The sequence below is a fragment of the Saccopteryx leptura genome, chromosome 12 (genome assembly GCF_036850995.1).
Source record: "Saccopteryx leptura isolate mSacLep1 chromosome 12, mSacLep1_pri_phased_curated, whole genome shotgun sequence".
In the NCBI taxonomy this organism is placed as follows: domain Eukaryota; kingdom Metazoa; phylum Chordata; class Mammalia; order Chiroptera; family Emballonuridae; genus Saccopteryx; species Saccopteryx leptura.
In genome coordinates this window covers 18617563-18641200 of record NC_089514.1, presented here as the reverse complement: position 1 = coordinate 18641200, position 23638 = coordinate 18617563, and the positions used below count along the sequence as shown (strand labels likewise).

Below are 23638 nucleotides of genomic sequence, written 5' to 3'. Positions count from 1 at the left end.
ACAGCGTGCCTTGAACGCACACAGATGGTGCAGGCAAACCACCAATAAGTACCAAGTTTAATTCTTGATGTGCCTCGAACCTCGAAAATACGAAGTGGAGCTCTGGGTCCAACCTGCACGATGAGCTTCTAGAACGAGAGGGCCTAAGTCCTCGAAGCGCCTAAGGCAGGGGTGGAAGAGAGGTTTGCCAAGAGGTGGATTCTTCTTCACCCTTCTCCCTTAGCTGCGGTACCTTATCTAAACCTTTAAAGGGAGTGTGGCACTTATTTCAGTCGGAGGTGATCCATCCTCACCTCTCTTCACGTGTCACCAAAATACGGGGCCTGGAAACCCTGCTAGCACTCCGTGTGGATCCAGCCCCCCAAAGGGTCGAGAAACAAGGAGGGAGAGGAAGAGAGCCCTAGACAGGTTACTGGGCTTTAGGTACAACGTGATTAAAAAGAAAGAAAAATCTGTTCAACAGGCACAGTGATTATATATCTGTATCTATAAAATGCTACCTAGTCACCAAGGTGGCTAAACTGGCCTTTGGTTCCGAACATTAAACAGAACAAAGCGTTTACACAGCCAATCAGCCTTAATTTTGTGTGGGAAAAGGTGCGTCAAGTTCCTTCCTTCGAGTCTGGCCAACCCATAATAAAAAGACAAGAATACGACTTCCCCCCGATAAAGGACGCTGTACTTCCTGAAAGGCCTCGTGCGAGGGGAGGCAGATGCGAATGAACACCGCAGTTTGGCCAAGAAAGGAACACAAGAGGTGAGGGAGGGCAGGCGGTGGTCTCTAAGGCCAAGGGAGAGATCCAAGCATGTTCGGGAAGAGGGCCTTGGGCCAGGCAACGCAGAGGCAGGCTGGGATGGCCCCGGCAGGGTGCAGCGTGGGGCGCGCCACCCCATAGGGTGAGACGGAGGCCCCGAGCTCCAGGCACTCGCTCGGATGGCTGAGGGCAGCGAAGGATGCTCAGAGTCTGGAGCCCCCGCCGCCGCCCCTGCGTCTTGTGAAAGCCAGGAGGCCCGGGTTTGCGCACCGAGGGGGCTTCCTGCGGTGATTCCCAGGGTGAGTTCGTGCAGGGCCAGAGGCGCCCCGAAGCACGGGCCACGTCGGCCACGTTACCGCCCGGGGCGCGCTGCAGAGCGGGCGCAGGGCACAGGGTGGCGCTCGTTGTCCACGGCGCCTTAGTGTGCGCAGGCAGCTGGCCCTGCCTGCCAGCAGGGCCGCGGGCCGGGGCTCGTAGGGAAGACCCCGACCTCTGCCCCACGCTTTGCTGCAAGGGGCGGGGGTGGAGGATGCAGACCCTGCCGCTCCCCCGCCTGGGCCCCTCCCAGGGGTTCTTCTGGGAGCATCCCGCACCTCACCTCGAGGAACCAGGCAAGGAAGAAGAGGTCGCATTTTGAAAGGCTGGGAAATTCTACTGGCCTCGAAAGCTCCCCCGAATTCAATGAAAAGGGAAATGAGGGAAACTTGGGGCAGTCCAGACAGACCTCAGCTAAGAGCCCTGCAGGAGAAGCAGAGAGAGCCTCCACCGTCCCCTCCCGCACAGCAAGAGTTAGGAAGCAAAGTTAGGAAGTGGGCTTTAAAAAAAACACCAAAAAACAAAACCACCCAGTAGATCGGCCTTCGAACCACAGCGGAAAGTGGCAGCTGCCAGCGGGCGCTTAAGTGCTGGTTTCTCAGTCACCCTCAAGTCCTCCGCTATCCCTAGAGCTTACAAAGCCCGACTGTCGTTAGCAGCCAAAGCAAAACGAAGAAGGCTGCTTCCTCACCGCCAGGAGACTCCGCAGAAAATTAAATTAAATTAAACACGCGCCCAGGGACCAAAGAAAATAGATCCCCCCTCCCCCCTGCTACAGCAAATCAACACTTGTGTGCACAGGGATGCAGCGAAGCTAAAGAGATGCGCACTGACGCGCATCACCTTAAACCGCAGTGGCGGGAGCCCAGGATAGCAAGGAATTACCGGCTTTCCTTTAATCTGGAAGCAGGGAATAAATAGGCACAAGCAAATTCTGAATCTTATGTTTTAAACAACAGCAACAATTGTGTGTACAGCAAAGTCTTCAAAAGATTCCTCCCAAAGCAAGTCACAACTTAAAAATGAATACAGCATTAGTGTATACACTTCACTCCTTTCCATTCTTAATTTATACAGGATTTTCTTTAAATGCACTGATAGAATCAATCTACTGGGCTTGTTGTTTGTTTGTTTTTAAGAAAAGCAGACAACTGTAGAAATCATATTTTAAAAAAGAAAGAGACTTGATCATACCTCAGTTTTTCTTAGAGGTGTAGGGGAAAATAATAAAGCCAGTTTGAACAGAAGCAGGAAAAAAATCAGCAGAAAAATTAAAACCTCAATTTATTCAAAACAGCTGCTTCAAATCAATCCCCCTTTGAGGCTCTTTGTATAAAAAAAAAAATTGAGCAAAATGCAGAACTTCCTCTGTTTTAGGTGAGCAGAGAATAATCAAATCCATAATTTTTTTTCTAAAGTTCCTGCTTTAATTTACAAACCCAAACAATCATCTGACCTTTTAGCTAATCCTCTAAAATACTTATTTTAAAGAAATTCCTTCACAGTCCTGCTGTAACATTGCATTTCATAATCTCACCGAAAGATCTGAAGGGAAATGAAAATGTTGATGGCAGAACCATCGATCTGCCCACGCAGGAGTCCAGCCTCATCACCTGCTTGTCTTTAGTTTTCCATTTCAGCATTCTTTCCCCGAGGGAAGCCCAGTCGAGAAGTTCTACCAAGACTGGGATAAAGAGGACAGGAGAAGGAAGGCAAATCCATCCAGGAACTTTTTCCAAGATCAATTGATAATAAGAGAGTAAGTAAATCATCACGTTTGCTTCAATTAAGTATCTACCATAAAATATTTTAGCTGATAGTCCAACCTCAACAAATCACAGTCACTTGTGTCTCTAAGAGAAAGAAAGCATCCTGAAAGAAGTTGAGGCAGAAAAGGAGAAAGCAGAATAGGGAAGAAATACTGAAGTTTGGGAAAGAAATGAAGCAGGTCAACAGAAAGGCGGATTGAGGCTGGACTGATATACGCTGGCCTGACCTCTGGGTCAACAACCAGTTTAACTCCACCTTGATCTGCAAGACTGGAAGTTTGTCCCTTGGTTCAAAGTGCAACCCTTTGAGTGAGCCTCCAAGGCACTGTTAGAGGTACTTCACACAGACAAAGCAGGGAGAAATCACTATTTTGCACTTCATCCACTGTCCTCTGAAAAGAGGGTGTTCATCACCAAAAGGGAACCCTGCCCATGCTGCAGCACAGGAATCTAGAAATACTGCTCAGTAACCATCACAACAAAATTCACCAAAGCTAGAAGGGAGAGCGGGAGCGGAAGGAAGAAAGTGAAAGTTTGCAATCTCCACTTCAGAAAGATCTCTCCCCCTTCAACCACCCCAAAGAAATTCTCAACAAAATCTCTGTCATCATCCACCTCTTAAATCAAATGTGAGCTGCAGGTAATGCAACTGATACGATTATAAATGTACTAAGCAGCTTTCCTTACCTGCTCCTACATTTAACTCCTTCAGAACCGTTTCCTCCTCAGCACTGCAACTTTCAATAAAAAAGAAACAACACTTAAACTGTGTTCTGTGTGTTATTCCTAGGAAGAAAGTGACAGAGAGACTATTTTACATTTTAAAACCATTATTTAGAACAATAATATACCAAAGAATTAGAGCAAACTTGCTTCTCTAAAACCAAAGGGATTGTAGGTCTCAAATATCTGCATAGCCAACAAACAGAACCAAGACAGCCTGCTACTTTAAGCGACAACTGCCAGTATTCTAAAATTTTATCCTTAGTTGATTTTTTCTTCTAAATTTACAATATTCATAGCACTCTGTATTTTCACTTCTGTTTATATGGATAATGATTACTTTATATACATTTCAATGGAAGATTTTCAGTTGGAGAGGTACATCAAGCCTGAACTTAGGGTGGGGAGAATGCAAATGAGGAAAAAAAGAAGCTAAACTTAAAAGAATCTGAACACACTAACTTTTTATTCAATTTGATTCAAAATAATATTTATCTAATAGTGAAATAGTTTGATATAACAGCAATCAACATTTAAAGTATAATTTTTATGTTTCAAAGTATGGCTCAAGGAACCCGTTGCTTAAATGCACTTAGACATAACAAGACAATATTTTTTTATTAGCATCATTGACACCTATGAACAATAGCCTAGTAAATAGATTAAGGTTTAACCTTCCTTTTCTTTGGTGGCTGTTTAGAGACTTTAAAAGAACAGATAACTCATTTCAACAGGAATCTACTACTGATATTTACCTCTACGTAATCTTTAGCTAAGACATGGAATGCCAAAAACAAGCTTTTGTTAGCTTGACCTTCTCCACCCCCTAACAACAAAAGTTATCCCGGAATCCATGTTTTTATTTTGGATGTATTGATCTTTCAGTGTAAGTCTTGCCCTTATAAATACCAAATGCTATCAACCTGACTCCTTCTAGAGAGTGAGAAGGAAGCAAAATAGAAAATTTCTTTGAATTGTTTTGTGTGTTAGTCCAAATTTTAAGAGATCAGTAAATCCTGATGCTTTGAGCTAAATCCACTGGTAAATAATTAATTACATTTCTTAGATACTATAATCTTGATCTTGGTAAATAGAGAAAACAGTTTAGCCAAATAGATCATTCCATCTAAGTAATATTAAAGGCAAGTATTTAAATATTAGCACAAAACAGGATTATATTTTGTTTAAATTAGACATTTAACTGAAAATAAAATCCAAATGTCCATCGTTTAAAAATAAAAGAAAATACAAATTAACTGGCCTAGTCTTTTATCTGAGTTTATTAATACCATTTAAAATATTACAAATAAATCAATTACATTTCATGCATTTAAAATGCAAGTCTAAATGTTCCAGAGAAAGGCTTTCATTTCAATGTGAAATATCCAAATTATTTCAACATTACAATGAGCAATTAGTTTGCAGAATTTGCAAACATTTAAATGTAGTGTCAGGAGTGTTTACTAACAATTAACATATTACCTTCAGGAAATACACAACGGCCAAAGTTAGTTGAGTTTCACTTGGACAATTTATTTAATACATGGGTTTTGGCAAACCCAGTTATGAAATATAGGAAAACTCTCACTTTAACTATGCCTGAACTGCCAGCAAATGCAAATAAGTACATGCTCCATTAAATTAAATGTCATCCCACATTGATCAAATATTGTTTTAGTTACAGTTTGATACCTATCTAAATTCATATTCGAGCAAAACTAGGCCCCGAAAGTGCATTTGTGGCTCTGCACCTCCAGAAGTGAGTTCAAAAAACCCGCAGCTCATCAGAACTGCAACAATAACTCTTAATAATATCTTGTAACATAAAAAAAAAAAAAAAAATCAAGTTTACTTCAATATATTTTCAAATATTTACTGGAAGTAATGTACAAGAAAAATACTATACAAAATCGTCTCCTGGACAACTGCACCTCACACCCATTCACTGGTGGGGTTATAGTTAATTGGTAACTAATCTAGAACGATTCTCCAGTTGTACAAACCATTAGGTTCAGATATATTTTACAAAGTTTTTTTCCCCCCTATTTTCCCTCTTTTGGCATTTAAACTACAGCCTCGTCTGAAGTAAACGATAGCTTCTTCACTTGTTTATAAGTTTAAATCACACACAAAAAGTTTCACCCTAAGAATCTTCAATGAATTGTAAGAATTTACAGAAATGGGTACTATACAAATTGATGTCTGGACTACCAAAAAAAAAAAAAAAAAAAAAAAAAAAAGAGGGGGGGGAGATTAGGCTCGGGAGTTGTGAAAAACGAGGTAGAAAAGGACAAACACGGAGATAGTGAATCTGGTCTCACCGGAAAGGGGCATTTTTGCATAAGAAAGACACCTACCCTCACCCCACCCCCACCCCATAAGTTAAGTTAGTGCGATCAAAATAACTTTGGGATCAATATTAGCACAGTTTCAACAGGAAGAAAGATTTGCTCACTGCTAGAGGAAAAACTATCTAGACGGGAAACCAAGTGGAAGGATGCCTTTTTATTTCTTCAGGATTTTAGTTAAAAAAAAAAAAAAAAGTTATAAAGATGAAAGAAGGCTGATGCAGCGATTCACCGAGACTGCCTTTAGCTGAAATTTGCATCGGTTCCACCCCAGGGAACAAAGAAAAAGAGGCAGAGCTGACGTGGGAGAGCTAGACTCTGCAAACTCCGGATCTCCGTGCGGACAGGCTCCCGCACAAAGCGCCGCCAGCTTGGCGAAGGGCGGGCACCCGCAGGGCTGTTCTGGAACCAAGTCGGTGGCTGCCCGGGCGGGGATGCCCCACGCAGGCCTCCTCCTCGCCCTCCCCACGGCGCTGCTCAAACTTGCTCAACCGAATTGCTTCCACTTGGGCAGAGGCCGGTCTCCCAGGCACTGGAATTGCCCAACTCTACCTCCAGGGACGCTTGTTTCTAAACGATAGGCCAGCAGGCTGTGCGGGGCTCCGCCGGTGTAACCGGGCGGAGAGGGAAGCCCGGGCCCGGGGCCGCAATACTTGTTACTTACATGTCCATACCCCCTTTACTAAGTTAAGTCACAGAGGGAGTTAGAAGAGGAACAGAGGCAGAGAGCCGAGCAGTAAGCAGGAGAAAGAGGCTGCAGCTGGGGCCAGGGCAGCCCGAGACGGAGCGGGGCCGGGCGGGAGGGGGCCAGGGGGAGGGCCAGTCGCGGGGCGCGCGTCACTCCAGGCCATTGCGGTGCCCGGGCTCCGGGGGCTGCAGCAGCTCCGGGGAGTGGCAGGGCGGGCTGCCCGCGACGCTGTGCTCGCTGTCGGTGTCGCTGCCCTTCTTGCCACCGCTGCCGGAGCCGGCGGAGCCGCCGCTGCCGCCGCTGTGAGTCTTCACGTGCTTGCTGAGGTGGTCGCTGCGCATGAAGCGCTTGTTGCAGACCGGACAGGCGAAGCGCTTCTCACCCGTGTGGGTCCGCAGGTGCCGCTGCAGCTCGTCGGATCGCGTGAAGCGCTTCCCGCAGAAGAGCCAGTTGCACACGAAGGGCCGCTCGCCCGTGTGCCAGCGCAGGTGCGCCTTGAGGTGCGACGTCTTGCCGTACACCTTGCCGCAGCCGGGGATGTGGCAGCTGTGCAGGCCCTTGCGCCGCAGGCTCGCCCCCGCCGGGCCCAGCCGCTCCGCCTCCTGGCAGTTGGGGCAGTCGCAGGTGGCGCGGCCCGAGTAGCGGCGCGCGGAGGAGCGCGGGGAGCCCCCCAGCGGCGCCGACGGCCCCGCGCTCAGCATGGAGCCCCCCGCGCCGGCCAGCGGCGACGGGGCCGAGTCCGGGTAGGAGCCGGGCAGCACCGGCTTGAAGCCGTCCATGAGGTGCTGCCCTGCGGGGCTGAGCAGGTGCGAGGAGGCGCCGCTGCTGAAGGCGGAGTGGCTCAGGCCTGAGTAATCCGAGTTGTAGCCTCCGAGCGGCGAGTGCAGCGAGGTTTGGAGCCCCCCGGCGGCCGGGTGCAGCGAGCCGGGCAAGGCCGCCGCGCCGTTCGGGTTCTGCACGTCGATCCAGCCCGCGCCCACGTCCCACCAGCTGGAGGCGCCGGCCGAGCCCACGTCGCCGGCTGCGCCCAGGCCCGGGTGCGAGGGCTTGAACCACGACTCGTAGGGATGCGCCATGCCCACGCGCGGGTAGATGCCCTGCAGCCCGTCCACCGAGGTGTGCACCTTGGAGATGAACACGGGCTGGTGGGAAGCGTCCTGCGAGTGCGCTGAAGAGCCGCCGCCGCCGCCGCCGCCCCCGCCGCCGCTGCCCCCCGAGACGCCAGGGGCCTGGAACACCGAGTAGTCGTTGGCAAAGGGCGAGCTGGAAGCGGCGGCCGCGGCGGCGGCAGCGGCCGCGGCGGCGCTGCTGGAGGTCAGGGAGAAGGCGCTGGAGCCGGGCGAGCCGCCGCAGCTGAACGAGTCGGACACCAGGGCCGCCGCGGCCGCTGCAGCTGCCGCCGCGGCCGCCGCCGCCGAGGACGAGCCGCCGTTCCTGGAGGCCCCCGACACGCCGAAGCTTGAGAGGCTGGAACCCACTACATTACAGCTGCCGGAGGAGGACGACGAGGAGCGTTTCCAGGGGTGAAAGCCTTTGCCGAAGGAAGAGGAGCTGTCCGAGAGGGAGGAGGGAGACGGGCTGGGGCTGCCGATCTTATTACAGGTAGCAGCAAGCATGGCCAGAGGAGTGGATCCCAACCTCGGTTCTTCCTGCGGGAAGGGGGAGAGGAAATGGGGTGGGGGAAGGGAGGTGGGCAAAGGCCAGGTGGGGGAGGGAGGAAAGAAATCTGCATCAGATCTCCGGTAGCCCTCAAAACGGCCCACAGCACCCCATCTCTCGTTGCGGCGTGCCGCCACCAACTCACCTGGCTCCCCCAACAGCCCTGGCGCCCGGCTGCTTCCTACTCTATGGGAGGGGACAAGTTTGGCTGCCGGCGTCTGATTCGGGAGCAAAGCGCCATGCTAAAGAAGAGTTTGACAAATATTCTCACCTAAAATAACACTCTCGTGCATAGAAGGCCCCAGGCACTTCGAAACAAACAAGCAAGCAAAAATCCAGATTAGGGAGAAAGGTTTCCTTTGCCAAGAAGCCTGGGGGAAAACCATTGGGTGGCTTTTAAAAGCGCGTCCCCTGTAATCCAGAAAGAGCTTTGAAAATCCTGTTCCGGTTCCCAGAAACCCCATCCCGGCTGTGTCTCCCAGGCCAAAAGAGGTCAGACTACGAGGCTGGCTCGCTCGCTTTTCCTGCTTTTCTCTTAATTTTTTAAATTGTCTACGACAGTTAAAAAAAAAAAAGTGAGATGGGTTCAACGTACCTGGAAGACAAGGCTGGTTGCGGGATTTTTTTAAGGGGAAGAGGGAAAGTCTGCAGTTTGCCCAGGAGAAAAATTTTGTCTCTTTACCCCCGAAATCTTCGCATGTAAAATGGGCAGGGCGGACGTCCCCCGGGCAGGGAGCGGCCGGGCTCTGCGAGGTGGCTTGTCTAAATGCCCTTCGAACCTTTTTCTGCGCTGAAAAGAGTGACTCTGCCCACCCCTTTCTCCCCCTCTTTCTTTTCTCCAAACTCACTTGTATTTAGAGGGGGGGAAAAAAAACTCTCAATAGAGACTGATAGCCCGTGGCCTGGCCAGGGCGACTTTAACCCCCTCTGATCGGCAATAAAAGGAAACTAATTAAACCAGCAAGAGAAAATCCTGAGACTCACCCCTAGAAGTGAAGTTGCCATCACACAAAAGTGCCCTCCTCCTCTCAGAGGATCTTTTTTATATTGATAAATCAGAGGCAGTGTTTTTTTTAGAGGTGTGCAATACAATGATCAGTTCCGCCCATTCCACCACTATTGTAGCTCCCTCTCCGGCTTTGAAGTGCCGCGGAGGCGCGGCCAGCCAATCTGCGGCCTCGCCGGGCCGCGCCGCGCGCGCGCCGTGAGGTCATCGGCGCCGCCGCGGCCGCCGCGGGGGAGGGGGAGGGGGAGGGGGAGGCGGCGGCGGGAGGGGCGCGGGGCCTGCGTGTGCTACAAAGCGGCTGTGTGAGTGTGTAGCAGTGTAACTGTGCGCGCGTGTGACCAAGCTGGGAGACGGTGAAGATCGGGGAGGAGGATAGGGAATGTGAGTGTGTGAGTGGAACAGTGACTGTGGTCAAGGGGAGGGACAATGCAGAGGAGGAGAAGGGTGGGTGACAGTGTAACTGCGTGTGACAAAGAGGGTAAAGAGAAATCAGTAAGTGGTGAGAGGAAAGGTGTGAGTGGACTATAGTATAACTGTGAGTGACAAACGTAGGGAGAGAAGAGAGACGGTGTGGTAAAGTGTGTGGGGGGGTGAATGAGAGAGGGAGTCGAGAGCGCGCGCGCGCGTGTTTGTGTGTGTGTGTGTGTGTGTGTGTGTGAGAGAGAGAGAGAGAGAGAGAGAGAGAGAGAAAGAAAGCTGGAGATGAAGAATAGAAACAGTGCAGTGAAGTCGACATTCATAGGAGAGAGGAGAGATTGGCGATTTCAAGAAGGAATCTGTGAAGTAGAGTGAGGTTGAGGGAATATTCACAAACGCCATCTCTGTCGCCAACTTCCTCCGGTTCCTTGTACCTAAAATCCGGAGCGATCTTTTTCTTAACTTCTTCGACATTGTCACTACATTTTTTGAAGAAAATTGTACTAATACCTACTACCTTTCCTTTCCCGACTCTACAGCGGAAAGGTAGAATGGTGGGGACACAGGGGTATTTTAGGGTTGCGTTAGGGCGGGTGTGAGCCTGGGTCTACGAGTTGTTACTTTGACGCTGTAGCTTTCTCCCTCTTGTTTTTTCCTCCTGAAGTGGGATTCGTCTTTAGAAGTGGCAGTCTCGCTCTAGGGGAGGGGTGTGTTTGTCCCTTGGCGATGAGTAAATTTCAATACAAAAGGATTCGATAGAGAAGTGGGTGAGAGAATATTGTTTTTTCTTTGAGTGAGAAATTGAAGAGCGTTGTGTGGAATTTAGAAGTCTTCACTGGAAACCCCCCAAGCTTCCTGAGAGAAAATTTAGGATTTTGATTGATATGTGTGGGTTTTATTTATCTGAGAAGAGAGACAAGGTTTTGACAAATCTTGGGCTGCATGTATGGAGGCGTCTGTGTCTAATAGTATTTGGGCCAGATATCTATGAATGTTTGTGCATGTTAATAGATACACTCGGTTCAAATTCAATGGGTTTTAGTCACTTACTTGCCATTTGTGTTATTAGTTGCCTTCAGAAATGTCATTACAATTTCACTGCCACCACAAGGTAACATCTTAAACCACAGAAAGCACCACACCAGTGTAGCAAAGAGTCCACAGCTCTTGAAGCCCTATTAAATATTCATGTTTAAAAAAAGTAGTTCATGTTTTAAGCAGTTGTAAATGTTCTCAGAAACCTAATTTTAAGGCAGAATTGATTAAAATGTTACTCGCTGGGAGAATTGTTTTATTTTGACTAGGCAAACATGTTTATTGCTACACACACACACACACACACACACACACACACACTCCTCAAGTGTGTCACAGCTTCTAGGAATGTCAAAAAAAATCCTCCTGGGGTTTACTGAAATCCAAAGTCAGGTAATATCATTTGTTTAAGTTTCATTGAACAGAGTTGAGGCTGATGTTGTGGTGTGAAAGTGCTTCTGACCCCTTTTGAACATTCTTGGAATATTGACTGTACATCATATCTATTGATTAAGGGGATAAGGTACACTTTCATACTTTGAAGTAAGTGTGAAGTAAATTAATGAACTGCTTTCTTTCTCTGAAGGCTGACGCTTACCATAAATGTCGTGTTTCTCCCTGCAAGCCACTCTGAATGATTTTAGCGTGTTGAGAAGGCGTGACAGGCCAGCCCAGAAGGAGGAAGGGGTGGGGAAAGGAGGGAACTCCGTTTAACAAATAAAAGAGAATTAACTTCATTGCTTTGGTCTTCTATAATGATATTCATTTTAAGGACCTAATATATAGTTGTTCAAATTTGGGGTTTAATTCTAATCCATACTGTCACCCTCAAAGGTGGAGGGAAAAAAGCTTTGAGGGAAGACTCCCTTCTAGGAATAGTTATTTAATCTTTTTATCTTTCTGTCTTCTGGAAGGAAGTGAGACAGGACTATTAAAAAGTTAAATGCTGATTCTGAGAGTAAACAGGCATTAACCACTGTTTCTTCAAAAATGCCAGGAAGTAGAAAAACTCAGCATCATGTGATCACTGTTTTGAGCTACCTACTTCGAAGATTTTTTATTTGTATAAATTCACTTTAGAATTACATTAATTCTTTCCTTAACAGTGGGTCACAATATGTATGTGGATTTAATGAATATACTGGAGTCTTCAATTTACATAGGGTTGGCTTGCAATACTTAGGGATTTTCACAGGGGTTTGTATGTGGATCTTTCATCATTAAAAGATATACTCATTCCACTTACTCCTATTTAAAAAGTTAGGTATTTATTTCTTAATTCCAGTATTAGTAAAAGGGCATTTTTTTTACACTTAACCCTCCCTCCACCCCCACTCGTAATAAACGATTAGTGTTTGTCCTAAGTCATAAGACAGCAGAGTTTTAAAAAAGGAATGACAAAGAAAATTATATAATTGACCAAACATTAAAACAGCAATAATGTTGCTTCTGGTTTCAGTGAAACTAGTCTTAATGGCCTTTCTTCACTTTTGAAAAGTGACTTCATCATTCTTGATTCCCCTGCACGAGGGAACATCAGTAATTCATCGTAGATTCAGCCTGTCTGGCAAAGCATTTCACATTGCATAGAGCTCAGTTTACCTTTTGTGATGTCGATCATTACTCCTAAGTATACTACACTGCGATAATACAGAGGTTTGGAAGGGAAAGGGGAAGAAAGGTAGGAAGTGTAGGCTTTCTAACAAAAGTTTCCCCCACTCCAAATGAAGTTTAACGTAAGGGCAGGAAGGGGGGAGATGGAAATTCTGCTGTTTCTTGCAAACCTGTGGGATCCACTTTCAATAAAGCTAAAATCTATTAGCATTCTGTATGCATCTGCAGCATAAATTTCATTTGAATTTCAAATTTAATAAACCAGGAGGTTTTTAATCATCCCTGGTTTTATTTGTTTGATATTAACATGCTTATTGACCGGGTCTGGTGACCAGTTTGATCATTACAGGACAGCAAAAAGTTAATTAAAACGACCACAGCCCCTTAATCATATCATCTGTCTCATCCATGTCGCTCTCTTTATTACCGGTGATGATGGATAGTCTCCCAGATTAATTTCTCTGTTTCTTCGATTTGGACAACAGCTTTTGGGACCTAATTTACATCCTGGGAACAACTTGCTCAAGTATATCTAACACCTTGCAGCTACAATATACATCAACATCTCCTTAGATGGAACAGAAAAGGAGAGGTGTTTTTTTTTCCAGGCGGATTTGCAGACTAATCAATGCTGCGATTTGGAGCTCTCACGTTTTCACAGCCAAAGAAATGGAAGGTCCTAAAAGCAAATTAAAGGCCTCAATCCCTGCTTTTACTTTTCAGGGAGCGGAGAGTGAAATATGAGTCGGCTGTTTGGTTAAATAGATTAAAATATGTAGATACAGGGACAAGTAAATAAAGCCATTTGTAACCATTAAGTACAATTAGGGATTTATTGTCGAAAACATCAAAGTTATCCAGGCTTCCAAGTGTCCGGCATCACATCTCCACCAAATACAGTTTTCAACGTTAGTGTGGTCCAGTGTGTATACACAGCGCTGAAAAAGCCTAATGGGGCTGGTGAGGGGGCGGGGGGTGGGGGAGAGGGCACAGGAGCTGTACTGGCGAGCGCCTCAGCTGGGGACGTTTAAAGCAGCTCTTCGCATCTCGGTTCCCGAGCGTTGGCAGGGACGCGCCAGCCCTGGAAGCAGACAGGCGGGTGTCCGCTGTGGACCGAGCGGACCCTGGCAGGGCTGCCGCGCATTCCTGGCGGGTGTCTCTCCCGAGATGGAGAGATGGCCCCCAATCCCTGGCCACTGTGCGGGGACGAGGCGCGCGGTAGCGTTGACTGCTCAGTAAAGCGTGAAGAGGGGCAGAGAGGACGCCCAGCGCCTCCGGCGGCTGCGGGGAGGAGCAGGCTGGGCCAGCCTGGGGGTGTCTCCAAATCCGGAGCTCTGTGGTCCAAGTTTCTTTCCTGCTGAAAAGGAAACCTGGCCAGTCGTGGACCTGTAGATCCCTGAGGGGTGCCCTTTAGCTGTCCACTCCTGCTTTTGGGCGGCTGGACTAGGAAGTTGCCTAACATTTCCTGGGAAGGGAGGTAATAAAAGCCCCTTGCTGGTGGCAGATTGTTGAGCTGTAGGTGGGAAGGGATCGGTACGCCAGAGCCCAGAGAGGGCTGTATTTTCCTGATTGGAAAATGGGAACTTCCACGTTGAACAATAGCCCCTATTAGTGAGGTTATTCGGTTTCAAACTGTCCGGCCACTTTTATAGCCGAGTCCTTACTTTCCTGGTACTGCTTAATTGGATGCATTTGTTGACCACAGAGAAGCAATAGTGACTCTTGATCTGCTTGCACAGGCTCCGCTGGTGGATGCAAAACATTGCTTTGGTGACTCTTTTTGAATACTTGGGACCACTTGAAAAGACATTTTATTTATTTTTTCTTAATTGACTCTATATTTTTCTTCCATATCCCACTACTTAATATTCAATGTTTTCTTCCCTGTTGCTTCAAAACATTCAAAAGTTAGGGACGGTTTAATTAAAAGACTTCTTCATCTAACTAAGGATATTACATGCTTTGATTCACTTTAGCTAGGGCATTCAAACTGCATTATTCAGAAGACAAGGAAGACTTTCTCCATGTATCAATCTTATAAATATGTAGGTAACTTCATAGGCATAGGTAGGAAAAATATGAAGATATTTACCAAAACTAGTATTTTCTTCCTCTATTAAAGGAAGAAAAAATATATTTCCTTATTTGCTGTCTACATGCATAATGTTCATGTCCTCAAAGTATGTTGGTATGATCGAGTGCTAGTTCTACAGGCAGGCGTGTACTCTATGGTATATTTCATATTTATCTCTCTGCCAGCCCACAGATGAAATTGACAATTAATTCTACAGCACTTCATATTCCCCTTTCATCATGTAAATGAAGTCAACATGTAAGGAAAAGAGAGTTTGCTCATTTGGGGTGAATAGTGTGTGTGTCTGTGCGTCTGTCTGTCTGTCTGTCTGTGTATATTCTTGTTTTGCAAGGCAAGAGAGAAAGAGAGGCTTAGACATTCAGATTAGTTCCTCTCTGATTTTTTTCCTAGAATGGATTTGTTTCGGCTGTTTTCTCTTTCGGTATTATATACCACTTTCTCACGGCTAACACGCAGAGTTAAAAACTACTAAATTCTTATCCTCAACACTATTGATTTCTTTTCATTCTGTTCTGTTACGAGAGGAGGTAATGCTCCCAGATTACCCCGTCTTCTCCTCCAGACGGTTGACAATTGCAATCGCAGTTTCGGGAAGATAAATGTTACTTTGGGAATTGCGTTTAATTACAAATAATCTAGGAGCTGCACCGGGTCTCTGGCTTTAACCACACATGTGTTCGCGTTATTGTACCAGGTTTACAAATGGGTGATATTTCTGAAAGTGAACGCAGTTTGCTTTTCTAAAATCAGGGGACAAACCTTGATGCTCCTACTTGGGGTTTGCCAAGGGACCCTCAGAGATAGCACAGACCAAAAATAACAGCAACAACGAAAAGTGTGGGGGCTCAGAGTATTTGAAAGCTTAAGAAAAAAACATTTCTACTGGCATTTGCCTCAGGTCAATTTTATTTAAAATAAAAACCTGAAAATAAACCATTCTTTGCTGAGTTCTTAAAATTCCTTATACACACCATTTCTGTAGAGAGCATTTTGATCTCTCGTATTCTTATTTTCTTTTTCTGACAGAAGTTGTGTAGATTTTCCCTGAAATAGCCCGGTGGTTATTTTTTACAGTTCCCCTTGTGACTCAGCTGCTACCTTTGTGTGTCTCATTCTTTGCTTATATGGCAGCTCAATTAGTGTTGTTTGTATGTGTGTGCTCGCTTTTTTTCTAATAGTCTTATTAACAAGAAAAAAGGTGGCGAACAGGTTATTCTCTTAACCTGACCTGGCTGTAAGAGTAAGATGAGCAGCACTGAACAGATGTCCCCATTTAAGCCGTTCTTTTCCCACATGCCTGCTGGATATTGCAGGCGCGCAGGAAGCTCGCTTCAAACCTGGCCCATTTCAGGCCATAATGGCCACGTTATTTCGGCCCAGTGAACACGAACAAAATCGCGTGCTTTAGAATCATTCGACTCTGAGTCCAGGAAAAGCAGGGGGTGTGGTGGCAGTGGGGGTGGCTAGGGAGGGGTACGTATGTGGGGGGTGGGGTGGGGAGCCGATTTCATCTCGGATCGCAGGAAGAGAACTTGCTCAAAAGAATTTTTTCCCCAGCAAATATGGTATAATTTACAGCGCAATTTAATAATCCAAGGGGCAATGCAAAAGCCCTTTGCGTTGTAAACCGCTTCTAATTACCTGCCAGAGCAATTAGCTGACTATCACGAAGAAATTAGATCGCTCAATGTAGCATAAATAATGCGAATAATTTTGTAAGAAGAATGGAAAGCGAGACCTGGTGTTTCTTTATAAGGAAATAACACCTCGTACTGTACGAGCCCTCCACGAACACATATTAATGTCTAGGCATGCATGGCAATGAGTCCGAGCAGGAGCCCTCTGGCTGCAGTTCAGTCCTTCCCGTTTACGTATGCGGGGTGAAAGTCGGCTTGCAGGCGTTCGATCTCCAGCCTTCCAGCTCACAGTAATTAACACTGAGCGACTTCAATGGGAAAACCTGTTTTCCAGATGATTTTTACAATGCAGCTTTATGTCTCATTTGGCAGTTTAAATAGCTGGAGTTGTTTTCTGGCTTCATCTCTACTATCATCTGTTGAGCATATTTTGCTTAGAATATTAAATCCCAACCAAAACCTGGGTGCAGGCTTTAGCTAAGTTGTTTTTTTCTTAAGAAGTGGGGCCATCAGAATCCACTTTGAGGACACGAAGGCAATGAATTCTCATGGGGACATAAGATATCTTTCTTGAAAGAGGTTGCAAAGGATAGTGGAATATTTTTGTGTGATTCACTTTATCTTGCTTTTTTATTTAAAAAAAATCTACCTCCCTGATATTATATATGTAACTCATTTCTCTTGACTTAGTGTTTTCTAGAAAAGAATTTGGATGATGAGCTCACACATGTCTTAGCAAAGGATTTTTAGAGTAAAGCGAAAACCTAATTTTGGAGGAAAACTGACCGTGCATTTAGGTATGTGACAACACTATCGAGCTCTTTGTAATTTACTGGGTTTGCAAATTACAAATAAGAAGACAGCTTCAAAGATATTTGGAAATCGAATGTGCGCGTTGACATCTACACATATACACACAAGCTGTTGCCCACAACTCCACACTTTCCAGGGCCTCCAAAATGAAGGGAGTCACGGCCCTCACTCCCCCCAGTACATGAGATGGGACACACGTTTGGGTCAAGTTGAATCGTCCCAGAGAGCACCCTTGGTAATCGAATGGACGTCTGTGTTGGTCACAGCAAAAGCTGTGGCGTGACCCCGGGATTCGCTTGGTCCAGCTCTACAGTCGGGGTGAGTTCCGTTCCCCCAGCCCTCCTAGTTCAGGGTCAGCATCCCCACACCCCACTCATCCTAACACATCGAAAGCTTCCACCGGGGCATTTTTAAAACATCTCCACGTCTGATTTCAGTGACTTTTGCAAGACTTCGCAATAGCCCTGGCCCGACTGGCCGCACACGTCCAGAGAAGACAGATTTTTGCTGGGGATTGCAGAGTTCTCGGTGGAAACAGAAGGAACCACAGTGATTAATTTCATCCACCCAGGCTACAAATTGGATTACTGCTGTTGACGGTGTCACGTCTATGCAGTCCTCCTCCTTTACATAGACCTGCGCTGACCACCTTAGGCTCTTCACCGAGCTCAGGGCTGCTGTGCTAGGGGGCAGGATGTAAGCCTACAGAGAGTAGGACACACTTAACAGATGCCGCCTCCACTTAAGACGGTGTTAAAAATATCTACATCAGCTCTAGGAAATTCGTGACGTGATGCGCTAATCACTGGTTTCAAGGGCGTCTACCTATGAGAAGTCCCTCTTCCAAGTCCAGACAGAAACGCCCATCTAGACGGAACAGAGCACACGTTTTTATTTAAGGACTGACAAGTATCGACTCCAGTACTCAGCAGAGGTTAAGAGGATATGGATTCTGGAGGAGGAACAAATGTTGCTCAGACACTGAGAAGGCAATTTCCTACAATCGCCTTATCCGAACCTCCTAATTTACTGAATTGTTCTTCGTAGCTCCGTTTCTCCCCAACCCTCAGCGTCACTTCTCCCCAAGATTGCCGGGAAGATTCACCATCTTAATAACAAAAACCCTGCTGGCCATCAAAGAAGGCTGCCCTATTTTAATTCAAAACAAGAGCTAGGATGGCAGGACTTTGGGAAGATCAAACTTTTTGCTCTTTGAAGTGTCTTGCACTCAACCTGCAATGGCCAACGGAGTGCCTCTTCCCCCCTCCTTTGTCTTTAAGTGATATCTTACTAATTTTTGGCAATGCTTTTTTAAGGTGAAGAAAATAAGATGAACTGATTATTGTCATGTCTGTAATTGCTCTAAAAACATTTTCCAATGGGGTCTGGTAAAGCAAACACATTGGTCTTTGATCAACACTGAAGAAAGCAAACATTGGAAGAACCACAGCCCACTGCGTTGGAGTCTGCACTGAGCTTTTAAGCCCTGAAATGAAATGCCCATTACCTCAGAAGGGCAACTATACATTAAAGACGGAAAAACTTCTCATTTCTTCTGTAGATGGTGCTTCAAGTAGTTTACTAGATTATGCCTATTTTAACATAGGCAAAATCTCCCTCCCCCAGGCCCGAAGCTGGAAAAAGCAGTTGTTGCAAACTCAAACGATTTGATAGTACTATCCAAGGTCAGTTTATTTGAAATTTTCTAGATAAAAACGTTCGAAGACTAATGAATCTATTTCAAAACCTTTTTTCCTTTGGTTTAAGAAGTCTTCTAAGCTTAGAGAACGAAAGGAAGACAAAATTGACTTCTATAATTTTGGCATACTTATCAAATAAAACTCTAAAAACAGTTGTGTGGCCAGCAATATTAAGAGCCAAGGTCAAACCAAAAGCAGCATTTTGTTGTTGCTAAAAGACGCCTGTATTATTATGGACTGGCTGTTCATTAAAGAGTGGCTCAATTTCAGTCTTTTAATAGATCTTAGCGGAATTAACAGAAAATAGGCCAATTAATATATAGTATTTAAAGTTTCAAAATAAACCTTAGATATTTACAACTAGTTTTACTAGCTTATTTGCTGCTGATTTACCAAGAAGTCAAGATCATTTCTTAAATGTAAGCTTCGGTGATTGGAATTTCCTCCCACTTAGCTACCTAACATTTAATAACAGAATTTCCAAAACCAGTTAGAAATAGGTGAGGAAATGGTAGGTTTAGTGTGGTACGTCCCAGTTCGTAACTCAGTTGGAGGGAGAACGCGGGGGACCGAGCGTCCCAGAATCACTAAGCGCCTCCGCAACCACCACGCTCCGCGCAGGAGCAGGCTGGCCGAGGCCACGGGCCGCGCAGGGAGCCGCGAAGACCCGCGCGTTCCCGCGATGAGTCGTCACGGCACCTTCCAAGGTGCTGCGGTTGCGGCCTTCGGCTGCACGTCGGCCCGGGGTGTTTTGTCCTACAGAGTTTCCCAAAGGTTTTGTGTCCCTTTACTCTGCTGTGGTCCTCCTCTAAGGGACAGGGCAGGAGGCCGGCAGCGAACACCACACGCGAGAGCCGAGGGCTGGTGGGGGCTGAGAAGCGGGGGCAGGCCCCTCTCGCCCGCCCGCAGCGGTGGCAGGTGCCCCGCGCTGTCCCGGAGCGGGAGCTGCCCAAGTCGGCGTGGTTAACAGCTGGCCCCGGGACTCGAGAGTACAAGGTGAGTGAGTAGTGGCCAACTTTCCCCACTCGTCGCAGGCCCGGGAAGAAACCGAGCGACGGCTGTCCGCGTGGCAGGCAGGCCGGCCTCCCGCCCGGGGGCGCGGGCTCCGCGCAGGCTGTCCCCGCGGGCCGGCCTGGGGCTCGCCCTCAGCCCTCGGCCCTCAGCCCTCGGCCCTCAGCCCGCGGCCGCAGTCAATATATTTGCGTTCGCCTTTCTTCCCGGCGGCCACTCCCTTTCCCGCGGCCCTGCGCCTCGCCCCACGCGCGGCCGCCGCCCCACGTCCCGCGCGGCCGCCCGCACCTCCCGCCCCCGGGCGCAGGCCGCCCGCCGGGGGGCACGCGCGGCCCCGGCAGCCGCTGCGGCGGGAGGCGGAGGCGCAGCGCTGGGCTCCGCCGCGGCCGGCCCGGCCCGGCCCCGCCCCGCCCCACCCCCGGCCCTCCCCTCCGCTTAGCCGCGCTCTCCCGCCGAGCGCCGCCGCCGGCGCCGCTCCCCGCCCGGGCCGCAGCCCGCAGGCCGCCGCGGCTCGCGGGCCTTGAGCGCGGCGTCGGCTGCTGCCCAAGGGGCGGCGCCACTCCGCCCCGGGCGGCGGGTGCGCGCGGACTCCCGGGCGGGCCACAAAGCCCCTTCCGCCGCCCGGGCGGGACGGCAGTCGGTGTGCGGCGGCGGCGCCCCACCCCTGCGCTCAGCCGCCCGCCCCGCTCCTCCTCCTGCCCTCCCCCGGCCCTCCTCCTCTCCCACCCCCCGAGGGCTCGCACACCCCGCGGGCGGGAAGGTGCCGCCCTCGGGGCGGACAGGAGGGCAGGCCGGCGGGCGGGCGGGCGGGGCCGCGGCCGGGAGAGGGGCCCGCCGCGCGGGGCTGCAGACCCGACTCCCGCTGGGCGGCGGGCGCGGCGGGGGCGGAGGGGGCGGGGGCCGCGGGCGCTGGGGGCGTGTGTGCGGGAGGGGGTCGCGGACAGGTCAGGCGGCCTGGGACCACCCCACCGGGCCATAGTTGAAATCTCCTGCTCTGCTGGTCTCCCCCCCGCGTGTTGACTGGACTGGATTGGCAAAACGTCTTCAGAAAATTTATATTCTCGTTTCTCTGCCGGCGCTAATATATCAGAATGAACTAAAGGGCTAGTTAAAACGCAGATTGCTGGGCCCTAGCCCCAGAATTTCTGCTTAAGTAGGTCTGGGGTGGGGCCCGATAATTTGCATTTCTAATTAGTTCCCACGTGATGCTGAAAGCCGTCGATGCGGGTACCACACACACTACAGAATCCCTGCTACACCATTCCTCTCCACTCTTGCTGGAGTGGAGGATCCCCCACAGGGATCTCAAGTGGCCCGCTTGTGCTGTCATTGCCCAGGTAGTTTTACCTCTTTTGAAGGTAAGCTCTGTATTGAGTATGGACTGGATTTTCTGGCCAGAAGCTCTAAATTTGAGGCTGACCAAACGCTGGAATGTCATTCTATTGCCAGTCGTGCTTGAGAAAGTGAGGCTGCATAGATGTGGACCAAAGGAAGTCATTTCCTCGTTCAGAGCCGAACTAGGGCGATGGGTCTCTCTGCTCCAGCATAAATCCAGAGGGAAATCAAGCAATTAATTCCCTTTTGATGTAATGACAGTTTCCTGTCTTGTCGTCTTAATAACTCTTTGATATATATTTCAGTTCAATGCTCTGAATATTTTTGCGTGTTTTATATTTTACTGAGGGATATAAACAATTTTAAAGAAGGGCAAAAAACAAACAAACCCCCCCCCCCCCCTAGATTTAAGCAGAAAGGAAATTTTAAACTTTTTGGGTTTTTTGTTTGTTTGTTTGTTTTTAATTTTAAACTTTTTAAAAACCACATTACTGTTGAAAAATGCTCCAATGTTTTTTTAAAAAGCATCCTAATGTATTTAAAGGGAACATAATCTTAATCACTTTAACACACACCGCCTGCCCTCTCAAATCTGGTTCCTCAAAAATAAATTATTTGAAGCTTCAGAAAAATGAAAAAAAAAAATTATTTGAAAACCTAGTGTGAAATATATTTTAACAATCCAATCCAGTTAGTTGAGGAAAGTTGAGAGTTAGCTGAGGAAAACTACTCAGAAAGGGACCCGCTAAACTTTTCTTCTCCCGGTGGGCGTTGTTAATTATCTGGTTGGAGCCTTGTAGTTTTCATTGTCAAATACTTGGGTTCTCTCAAAGGCAAGAAAGTTGGGGACTTGCATTCACTGTTTTTCAAGAGGAGATTAAACACAAAATCGATTTAATGGAGCATCTGTAATCTTAAATACAAGAAGTCAAGAGCTAAGGCTATAATAGAAAAGTTAGTTTTCCTCCATTGTTCACACAATCAAACTCATATTTTTGGAACTTAATTATCAATGAAAGCTACTACATCAATGCAATACAGTATAGGCAAATTACAAGAACCTTTTACTTTCCCCAGTTGGGTTTAAATTGCAAATCTTAACGCTGAACAGTGTGTTTTTGGCACTGAATATTCAATACAGTGAAATGTGTTTTAAGTGAACCACCCAAGGGCCCAGGAACATTTGCTTAATAATGATACTTTGCAATTCTATAGGGCCTTTCAGGCAAGGATCTCAAGTGGAATGCTCTTTAACTATACCCTGCATGGGAAACCTTGGGAATATTTTAAAGTGCTCACTTAAGGCCTATTGGAAAGAATCTTTAGTATAGATTTCACAGTATGGTTTTAAGAAATGAGGTACTGCAGAATTTTCAGTCTCTGGGGTATTAAATTCATGGATGTGTGATAGGTACTGAATATTAGTTATTCTATGTAAAGCTTAGAATATGTATTTCCACCAACTATTTATTTTGACAATTTTCAAACCTATAGAAATGTTGAAATAATAGTACAATGAAACATTTAATTTCAGTAAACATCCACATTCCTTTCATCAGCATTGACATTTTTACCACTTTGTAACAATTGCTTAGGTTCTCTATTAGATAGATGATAGATGGTGATAGATAGATAATAGATAGATAGATAGATAGATAGATAGATAGATATTAACATAGTATATCTAAATAGATAGGTAAATATAGGATATAATTTTTTGTTTCTTTGCTTGTTTGTTTAGTCATGCACATTCATGTACATCTCTCCCCACACATTTAAAGTAAATAATGAGCTCTGGCTGGATATCTCAGTTGACTAGAGGATCCTCCCTATACACCAGGGTTGCAGGGTCCATCCCCAGTCAGGGCACATACAAGAATCAAGCAAAGATGCATAAGTAAGTGGAATAACAAATCCATCTCTCTTTTTCCCTCCTTCCCTTCCCCTCTCTCTCTAAATATTAATTTTAAAATGTTTTAATTAAAAAAATAAATTATAAACATTATTGCACTTCTTTTCTTTTTTTTAAAGACTTTATTCGATTTTCAGAGAAGAGAGAGAAAGAGAGAGAAAGGGGAGGGGCAGGAAGCATCAACTCCCATATGTGCCTTGACCAGGCAAGCCCAGGGTTTTGAACCATCAACCTCAGTGTTCCAAGTCGACGCTTTATCCACTGCGCCACCACAGGTCAGGCCTATTGCACTTCATTTTCAAATACTTCAGGACACTTTTCCTGGTTGAAGGGCATACTTCTACCTAATTATAAAGCCAATATAAAGAATATATTCTTATTGCTCATTTTAAAAAGGCATTTCAATGACCTTCTTTGAATTTGGAATGTCCATAAGTCTTAGTATTGTCTGTGAACTTAGGAAATGAGATTTATGCCAATGCTGGTATAGGCAATTCTAAAATGCTATTCTATTACCCAGACATCTTAGGAATTTGAAGGACCTAAGATTCTGATTAAGGAATTGCTGTAGAAATAACGCATACTAAGTGTTTTAAAATCAGAGTTTTAAAACAATACAAAAAACAAAATCTTTTTGTCATACTTATAGAACACAAGAGAAACATTTACATCCCAATTCAAGTCCCCCCCAGTTAATCTGCTTTTACCTTAATTAATGTTTGATCTAAATTATCAGAATAATTGTCTTAATTATCCACTTCATTTGGATATCCAGTGTAGACTTGACCAAAATGAAAATAACATTG

At 46.7% G+C, this 23638-nt stretch overlaps 1 protein-coding gene across 4 annotated transcripts; it reads right to left on the bottom strand.

The window, feature by feature from the left end:
- Positions 1–4077: 4077 nt before the first annotated feature.
- SP8 (Sp8 transcription factor) lies at positions 4078–9327 on the bottom strand. 4 transcript variants are annotated; one of them, XM_066353893.1, is made up of 3 exons: positions 9242–9327; positions 8403–8499; positions 4078–8247 (listed from the first exon to the last, which is right to left on the bottom strand). In XM_066353893.1, the coding sequence occupies exon 3, from the start codon at positions 8212–8214 to the stop codon at positions 6748–6750; it is 1467 nt and encodes a 488-aa protein (XP_066209990.1). In that variant the 5' UTR covers positions 8215–8247; positions 8403–8499; positions 9242–9327; the 3' UTR covers positions 4078–6747. The 4 variants fall into 4 exon arrangements, with proteins under 4 accessions (XP_066209990.1, XP_066209988.1, XP_066209991.1 ...); XM_066353891.1 differs by lacking the exon at positions 8403–8499 and having other exon boundaries at positions 9242–9322; XM_066353894.1 differs by lacking the exon at positions 8403–8499 and having other exon boundaries at positions 4078–8243; positions 9242–9254.
- Between the last annotated feature and the right edge of the window lie 14311 nt (positions 9328–23638).

Excerpts from the sequence above, each read along its gene's own strand:
- SP8 (XM_066353891.1), bottom strand. The coding sequence starts at position 9,262 with ATGGCAACTTCACTTCTAGGG. Across the intron at positions 8,248-9,241 it reads TGGCAACTTCACTTCTAGGG|GAAGAACCGAGGTTGGGATC; the intron begins GTGAGTCTCAGG and ends CCCTTCCCGCAG.